Source organism: Zea mays, chromosome 5 (genome assembly GCF_902167145.1).
Source record: "Zea mays cultivar B73 chromosome 5, Zm-B73-REFERENCE-NAM-5.0, whole genome shotgun sequence".
Taxonomy (NCBI): domain Eukaryota; kingdom Viridiplantae; phylum Streptophyta; class Magnoliopsida; order Poales; family Poaceae; genus Zea; species Zea mays.
Window position 1 is genome coordinate 49883713 of NC_050100.1, and position 9413 is coordinate 49893125.

At 40.8% G+C, this 9413-nt stretch overlaps 1 protein-coding gene across 5 annotated transcripts; it reads right to left on the bottom strand.

Moving 5' to 3' along the window:
- Positions 1 to 407: 407 nt before the first annotated feature.
- Positions 408 to 8764, bottom strand: LOC103626324 (replication protein A 70 kDa DNA-binding subunit B). Of its 5 annotated transcripts, XM_020538344.2 has the most exons (16): positions 7363 to 8764; positions 6964 to 7237; positions 6782 to 6884; positions 5900 to 6036; positions 5746 to 5827; positions 5522 to 5648; positions 5286 to 5440; positions 4481 to 4791; positions 3955 to 4052; positions 3697 to 3851; positions 3500 to 3604; positions 2380 to 3007; positions 2210 to 2295; positions 1441 to 1622; positions 973 to 1290; positions 408 to 613 (listed from the first exon to the last, which is right to left on the bottom strand). In XM_020538344.2, the coding sequence occupies exons 1-11, from the start codon at positions 7504 to 7506 to the stop codon at positions 3502 to 3504; spliced, it is 1689 nt and encodes a 562-aa protein (XP_020393933.1). In that variant the 5' UTR covers positions 7507 to 8764; the 3' UTR covers positions 408 to 613; positions 973 to 1290; positions 1441 to 1622; positions 2210 to 2295; positions 2380 to 3007; positions 3500 to 3501. The 5 variants fall into 5 exon arrangements, with proteins under 5 accessions (XP_020393933.1, XP_020393935.1, XP_020393934.1 ...); XM_020538346.2 differs by having other exon boundaries at positions 1441 to 2295; positions 3955 to 4049; XM_020538345.2 differs by having other exon boundaries at positions 1441 to 2295; positions 2380 to 3001.
- Positions 8765 to 9413: the final 649 nt, after the last annotated feature.

Sequence of the window (9413 nt, forward strand, 5' to 3'; positions counted from 1 at the left end):
GATTTAATGAACAAAGGGGTACGCTCTATCTCATCATGGTCGCACTCTCCGGGATCTATAGCTCACAATCGATTTTTCTCCGATCTAATCTTGGCTGCCTATTTTGTGATCAACGACCCTAGACCCGTCTTCTACCTTAACTAGAACATTGCGGCGCCCTTACGGGCGCCCTACCAAGACTCACTCTGCGACTCCGCCCTCCCATCGCATGGCGTCGCGGCGGTCGACGTGGCGATACTGTAGATTGCAATGTTTAAAAAGTGAAGTTTGAAATGAGATATGATGGATAAAACGCTGAAGACCACCTTAGAATAAATATCAAATGTCATTGACACATTTGATCATGACAACATGAAATAGTTAAGTACTGAATCTACCCTGTGCTACAGTGAAATAAAAGTGTGCAGTGACAAAGTGTGTTTTATATCTAAGAATGTCGCTGTCTTAGAAACAGAGGCAAAAATCTTTATTAAGGACACTCAACAACAAAGCCAACTTGGTGATTCGTATAAACTGACACTCATCTAGTTTTCTCTAAAAAAGGCAGCATTTCCTAGACAGCAGCATTTCCTTGATCCTCTCAATCTCACTCGTCTTCATCTCCTTCTGCCTCCTGAAAAAAGGGCAGCGACCTTCTTGCATTAGGAGATTGGAACATTATTTGACGCTGGAAAGTACAACTTTACACTAACAAACATCAAATAAATAAAAAATCAGAGGGAGTAATATAGAAGTATAGTATTCGATATTAGGCTACTGGCATCAACTAAAGATGCAAATAAAAACCTGAAATATCCAACTGGCTAGGCCATTAAAAGTTTGCACCACTGAAACTTTCCGAAATGATGAGAAGCTTGTATCCAAGGAGTAAGCATTACTACACCATGTGGTGAGTCAAAAAACAAAAAATGGGACAACAGTAGTCTATTGTAGAAAATTGATAATGTACTGTTTAGACGAAATTAAATTTACCTTTGACTCCAGGCTAAACAGCGGAGATAGAAAATCCTCCCTCCGTTCATAAAACTTCACTGATCTTGTCGATACCTTCTGTACATAAGGTTCCGCATTTTTCTTGAGGACAACCAATTTCTCCTTAACAGGAATCCATTTCTTCAATCATAGAAAGTACTACTGTCAGCCCAAGATAATACAAAAGAAATTACATGAACAGATGGGTGGTGCTTGCCATACAACCAAGGCCCCAGTATCCTCAGTAAGACCACATGCTGAGTCAAAATCTCGACCTCTAATTCGTGACAAAGCATCTCTTCCAACAGGAGTAAGATCCTGAAAAGAGAAGTCGCAGTTTTTCAAGGACTACAAAAGAAAAGAAAAACTACTCTGCCTAGGACAATTATGGACAAAAGGTAAAAGATAGTAAACTAATTCCAAATCTCTCAGACCCTCATCAGCTTCATCATTCACCTCAGCCACTACCTTTTGTGCTTTACTTTCTGAAGCAGCAGGTATCAGTGCAGTGCTTTCTTCTGCAGTGATACCCATCACTGAAGGAAGGGTTGATTCAGGACACCCTTTCCTTCCTCTTCTTCATAGTGACAACCTTGCGCCTCTTAGCAGGAAATATCAGTGGCCTGATGTGTTCCAGGCTGTGTTCAGGTCTATCAATTATTAAGAGCCACATGTAAGGTTGTGCTTTTACCATGAAAAGTTGAAAGGAATTTCAAGCTGAGTGCTATATGTTAATCATCTAGTTGGAAAAATAGTTCAAGTGGACAAGTAGATCGTTGGCTACTGCCACAGGCTCATGAGAACAAAATATTGTCATCAGTATATCATGAATCCTCATGATGCACATCACAAACAATAGTCATCTATTTTACACACAGCACTTCAGATAAAGTTAATAGGTAGAGAAAATGTAATTAAGCCAGTTTAGTTTGACTGCTACAGAAACCCATCAAACGCTAAGTAGCTACCACCACCTATCAACCAGCGAGGTCTCGAAGCTAGCTGACTGGGGCATGAAGCATAATTATTCTTTCTTGTAATGGCATGAAGCATAATGATGCAAAAGAGACCGAAGTACCAATTGCGAAACTGAAGCAACAACACTACAACTATGAATAGAAGGAAAATAGATAAAAAACTTAAGTACTTACCCTCAGAGTAGTTTTCTGTAAATTAAGGTCAAGCTGGTGAACATCTCAATATAAGGTCAACCAACCAGTACGGATACGTAAATTACCAGTTAAGATCCACAGTCCACGCCACCATAATAGTTCATACAGTCTCAAGTGGGTGAGACCAAATCTTTTTTATCCCAAGCTGAATCTGGGTCAAACATGAAAACAAGGAAAACAATATTGATGACAAATAAAGGCAACCTGAAATTCAAAGATGGGTTACATCATATACCTTGGTATTTTTCTTATCATTCAGAATTGAATTGCCTTCGTCCTTCAATGGAACATAGGAGCTGCTCCGATGTCTATTTCCTGTACTATAAGATAAATACCATAGCCTCTGACCATTATATGCTGAACTTCATAGTTTGTTTAACAGATAACCATGGTAATAGATAAATCTCAATGGAAACTAAGGAAAACCTTGAAATGGACGCGTCTGATTGGCTGGAGTCAAAGGAAACCCTGTCCTAAGGGGAGTAGAACGACAAACAGATAGCTGGTAGTAGCACAGAACAACAAAGAGAAATAGTACAAGCACCAAGGGAAGAAATGTCTTGTACAGGCCTAGACTACATAGGCATGCTTTACATACCGCGAGTATGGTCCTCGCAAGATCGCACGCATAGAACAGTTATGAGCAGTTAGTACCCTAGAAGCACCAAAATACATAACTTGCAGTGAAGCACACAGCATAGCGCTGCTCATATCTTACAAGCATAAAACCATACTCCCTGCACAGCAGGGGAGGCAAGTTCTAAGAGTAACCTAGATGAACTGGGATAGTTCCCAAAAGCGATCCTCAGTTCCCAAAAGCGGGTCTCCATGGCTGGTGGTGCTCGTGTCCAAAAGCACTGCAACTAAAAAAGGGTAGCAATCAATTAGCAAGTTTTGGCAAGCATTGCAATCTGAAATAGAATGTGTAAATTTATTTTCGGTAGAGCTCAACCTAAGATGTCTATGAAGGTAATCCATTCAAAATCATTTGACTATCAATTTTTTTGACTTGCCGATGTTTTATCCTATTGACCTCTTTTCTGAAAACTTGCTAATTTCTATTTTGACCTATATCAGTAGAAGGTTATACCATTTTCTATTTTGTTTATATATTAGTTCAATGACCCGCATATGGACCTGTTGTTAGTTTTAGAATGCTTGCTTGAGATATTTGATAATCTGTGATCTCGCTTTGAATGTTGTTCCTATGCATCATAGTGTTTTAGTTAGTTAAAAGTAGTTATTACTGATCATTGGGCTTTTGATTTGCTTAGTACCCACTGCCTTATACTACATGCAGCTGGAACACTTGGAAGCATATATCTCATGAAGTTGTAGGGGAGAATTGGACATACCGTTACTCAGCATCAACGTCTGCGGAACCAGCAACATCGTCATCTCCTGTGTCTTCATCTCTAAAAAGTTTCTTGGCAACCTTCTTGGACGGTGATGTTCGAGACCTATGTAAAGTTTGGTCCAATGGCATGCATGTAAAACTGATGAGACGGTACACGAATAATAGTCTAGGTAGATTGCTCGGCATGAAGCTAACCTTTTTCCGACAACACTTTTGTGAGCCTTGTTTGTAGACCCATCTAGCACGCTGTAAGCAGCTCCTGATGGTGCCTGCACGTTAGGCGGAGAAGTGATAATCTCTGTTCCTTGCAGCAGATTGTCTCCCTGATGTGGGGTTGTCTGTATGTTACACTGCAACGAAAAGACATGTTTAGGGCATGTTTCCTAGTGTATGTAGAAGGAGAACGATGCTTTATATTGTAGCTATTTTGTTCCATCGAGTCCAACAGCAAACCTTGGCGCTAGATGAAACTTTGTGACTCTCTGGTGTTAGTGACGGCTCGCGGATGAAGGCAGCCCCTCTGTTTTGTGCGACACCTGATCCGTGTCCTACTGTGGAGTTAGCAGCCAAACCAAAAAACAGGTTAGAGCCACGAGAGCTGTAGTTGATGGGGAGAGGGTGCAGCGAAAAGAGCTGCACTAAAAAAGAAACCTGCTCAGTCAGAAGGGGGAAATGCTTGTTCTATAGATGGAAAAATGCCTTTAAACTATAATATTACGGCCTAAACGGTGTTATGGCCCCTCCGAGTGTAATGTGGCTGAGTCTTTAATATGGCTGGAACAGCGAAAAGAGTTGCACTAAAAAAGAAACCTACTCGGCAGACTCTGCAGTTTGTGTCGTTTCGGCTCTAGGTGACCCGTCATATACAGGTAGCATGGAATGGAAATAAACAAGCAGAGAAAACAAACCATTACTTTCTTTCCTAACTTGGCATAAACTAACGTACATAGCTCCACTAAATAGATACGATAAGTTGTACCTTGAGAAAGTATGGTCGACGACGGCTGTGAGGACGGTGTAGTTGGAAGCATGTTGCCACCATCCATTTCTGCGTTTATAGCATTCACTTGGAAGGAAACACTGCCATAAATAATTGTGCTTTCGGTGAAGCTAACATTCCACTCGAAAGACTTTTCCAGTAGATCTGTAATTTCTCTTGGAATGAAACCGGGTGGATTAGTCGAGATGAGGGTGTCCACATTTTTTTTAATGAGGCGCTGCGCCATTCGTCCAAAGAAGATAAACTCGGCAGTGTCAGTGTCATCTTCAGCGGTGAGGGATATCTTGTACCTGCACAAAGTGGTTCGATTGGTAGACACCACAAATCATGTAATCTGTATACGATATGCTAATGGGTTGCACACTCAACTTCACCAAAGTTAAGATACTCTAATTGCATAAGCCATATACTGGACAACCTCCATCATAGCAACTCTTGTTGCGGTAGTTGGAACTCAAGCAGCCATATCTACTATCTATTTGATTGGTAAGCAAATCCTTGTACAGGGCTATTGCTCCTGTTCTAACGCTGTGCATACCTCAAACGAATTTCTAGGGCATATTTACATCCCTGACATCAGCTGGGTAGCTATGAATCTCTGCATTGCTGTTACTGATGGGTTCAAAAATCAAAGGCAAACACTGAAAGGGGTAAAGTTGGTCTATGTCTATCATGGTTACAGTGTGTTTAATTTAGAACGTGTATGAGCTAACCTTTTAAGATCTAAATAGAAGGTGTCTAGCAGGAGCTTAACAAAAACGGGGAGAGACGTATAAGACCTGACCTTGGGGTAGGCGATCCTATGCTGTCACAGGAATTATTGGTGCACTTGTATGTGTCACCGTGTGGTTTGGTTGTCCTAAGGCATTTTTTGCATGCGTTGTACCACCATGATCTATCAATCTTGAGAATCTTTATGACGACAAGCCATTCCTTCTTCTGTAAACAATGTAATTGAAGCGATCAGTTAGGAACCTGTGATAAACCTTAGGATTGAAAGGTTTAGCTGAGTACTGGTACCTTATTTTCAAAAGGATGGAGGTATTTAATATCCTTGAGTTTCTTATATTCAGGAACTGCAATGACTGTACTCTCAGCAGCTGCTTTCCCCTGATCCCAAATGACAGGGTTGTGGTTGGTTTCAGCACTGCTTACCCATGTCAGTTTACGAATGGCAGTAATCAGATTTGGTGAGAAAGATGACTGAAAATCGTATGTCTGAAAACCTAGGATGATTAAGTTACCTAGCTCTGAGAGCGTTTACTTCCGGTAGCGGTGCGTTTATGTACCACTTGCATGATGATCCACCCGATAATGACACATTATCTAAAATACAATGGAACCTTTCAGATGCTCATGTGTATTAGCAGTGCAATGAAAGGGATGTAGTAGACTGACCAGCGTAACTCCTCACGAGAGTGCCAACAAATACTATGATCTGCGGTGAGGATCGACTGTCCCTGTGGATCTGTTCAGCTGGGAAAGTTGTGGCCCGCTCGCCCCAAAGGACAACATCAACGGTTGGCCCAGTATCCCTGTCAGAGCGAAGAACAGCGAGTTTACAGATAAACTATTCATTGTATTGTGTTAGGTGTAGATATCGTAAAGAAACCAAAGCTGTAAACTGTGCGTCTAGAGGGCTATTTCATACTGCAAATTACACGCGAAGTACGTAAACCATTAAACGGTAGGCCTCAAAATAGTTGCTCGTTTAAATGGCCGATTGCAGATGAAGTTGTCTAGTAACCTTCTATATGAACACAGCGTGCATGGTAAGCCCATGTACTAAACGGAACTTTGAGTCGGCAATAGATAATCTTAGACATGGAGGACTGACCGAGCAGGGAAAATGAACTCTTCTAGGGTATATTGCAATGAAGTATGGTGAACTGAAGGCATAGGTAGTTTAGAACCAGTTTTCCTTTGCAAGGAAGATGGCATTTTTTATTTTCCACTATGGCCAACCTGTTTGTAGCATAACCCCTGCATGATTTGTGGACATAGTCCTGCTAAGTTTTAGGACGCAAATTGACCCCAGTGTGATCTAATGGCGTTCCTACTGTCTAGGCGCATTTCCCCTTCATCTATTCCCTTGAGCGTATGGGCAATTTTGCTAGCGTGGAGAATAAGAAGCGGTAGCCCCCACACGGACGATAATATGTGGTTTAGGTTGAGGTTGTTCATGGGTTCCTTGCTATGCTGGTGCAAACAGAATTGTGCTACATACGCGTATGTGGAACCCAACAGGAATGTATAGCAGGATAGGAATGCAAGTGATACCTTGCATTGCTTATAGTGACTGTTCTCTTCATAACCTCAGCCTGTCGTCCCCTTGTGCGCAGCGATGAAACATGGGAGATCACACTGACAACACCGACCACATCTACAATAGAAATGGCGAGGGCATTAGCACTGTACGCATGCTACCTGTAACATGTAAACCATTATGCCTAGAAGAGTACCTGTGAAATATTCCTTGTAGTCCACACGCGCTTGGAGTTGTTCTATGGGAGTGAGGTTATATGTGCAAACCGGAAAAGCAGGGGGGATCTGGAGGACAACTTCAACCGTAGTCCACTTTGTAAAGCTGATCATGTTGCAGTTTTCAACCGGTTTGTAGAACCTGTTAGCTTTCCTGACTAAGAAATACTTCAGGTTGTATACCGCTCCCTCATCAAGCAGCGCACTGAACTGTTGGCATAACGGAGGATAGATCTGGGCATGTATGCTGTTTCCCTAACAAAAGGAGGTAACATTTTAAACAACACGCAAGAATTGCATAGAACATTGTATATCATGTTGTATAAGCTGATGGTTATTATGCATGCACAAGTATTAGACCAGTATACAGATGGATGTACCTCTTCATCAAGCAAAACAAGATCAGTATGCAGGAGCCTACTGTCATCCTGAGGATCAAGGAATTCCCAAAGCCTAGAGGCACGCACACACAAGCTATGAGAGCAGTCTCCAACCATAAGGCTAGGTATGAGTATGTCCCCCATCTGCAGTAAAGAAGCAGCGGTCAGTCATTTCCAGGGAAATAAGTGTAACACCCCGGGATCCACAAACACCCCAGAATGCTACTAAACTACACATCTAATATTCATATATAAAATTTCGACAGCATCTCCTTTGAAAATTGCATAAACGGGGGAAGCAACAAAGTATAAATAGATATCATGATAAGAAAACATATAAGACATTAATAATCTGCTAGCAATGGGAAGACAACCATAACAACATGAACTGAATTAATCAGTGCGCACGACTAGTTAAAAACAAACATCCTTTGACAAGAAGTTTCTAATTAAATCATGGCTGCGTCTGGGCAGCATTATTATGAGAATGAAGGTGGATGTGCTGCTACTTCCCACTCCCCTTGATGAGCAACAAGCACCTGCATTGAGTAATGCAAGAGTGAGATGAAACATCTCAGCAAGCTAATTGTTCTGACGAGATATTTAAACCACAAATTGAATTCATCAACATTTTAAAAGAGTCACAATTAAAAATCAGAAATGCTTGTAGATATAGAACTCAGTAGTCCCACTATAACCACTACCATCTCATTTCCTCGAACAACCACAATAGGTTCTATAACACTTCCCTGCGTCAACAATACCTGCAAATATCACTTCAATGTATGCATAGGAATGCAATGTGTAGGTACTCTATCTTCATACCTCTGGGGGTATAAAACCACATCATCTGCAAATATCACTTCAATGAATGCATATGAATGCAATGCATATGTCCTCTGCCTTCATACCTCTAAGGGTATGAAGCCGCATCGTACCCCTTCTCGGGCAACGTACGATGCTAAGTTGTACCGGTACGGTCGGACCATAGGTCACGACAAAACTTCATATGCAAATGAGTCATGCAATGTATATGGCATGCTACATTTATCAATAAACTTCACTTCCTTCAGATACAACACAAACCTCAAATAATACTTCATTTACCTTCAGATACAATACCAACCTCAAATAATACTTCATTTACCTTCAGGGGTGTGAATTAATCTCATGAGTCATACTCAAATCATAATCATCATCAATATATGATTGAGCATCAGTATAATGCAAGCAAGTAAAGCATCACCATAGAGTCCAATTATGAAAGAATCTGATACTTCTGAATATTAGAGTGTAGGCGATAGAAATAACAGGTCAGAACGGAAGCAACCACCGCTACATTCACTTGCCTTCATCGAAGAAGAAGAAATGTACTAGACATGATCTGGAGTGTAGCCACCTGCTAGTGGGCATAAAACTTAGTACAAATATTTCACAAACATTTGCCATCAATCAACAAAACACTCCTACACATGAAACCAAGACCCAGTGGAAAGACTCCCACCCTGAACCACATGCCATACAACAGCAACGCTGTTTGTTAATTTTGTATCTTTAAAATTAAAACAGCGGTGATATCAAACAAATACTCTAGGAGTATCTACACAAAATACTCTACAACTTCAGTATTCAATAGATAATTAAATTCTGCCATCTACAAGTTCTAAAACATCTGACAAGATAACTGACTGAATCTGTTTTAGACAGCAGTATGGTTAACTTTAAAATTCGATATCTCCAAAACTGCTGAACCAAAAATTATGAAATTCTGCTGGAAGTAAGAACTTTTATCCCTATACAAAAGTCTCCATAGTTGGAAGAGCCAATTCGGCCATTTACTAGATGAAACCCACCAGTGAACAGACCCACTCATTTTTGTCAGGTAAACAGGAACAGCCACAGTAAAACAAACATAACTGGAGTTTCACAAATCATACGAATGCACTCTTTAACAATCTGGAAAGCTTATAAAATTATCTACAACTTCTTTTACCAACCCACAGTTTAATTCTGTTGATAAAATTGTCTAAATCTTAAGAGAACAGATTCTG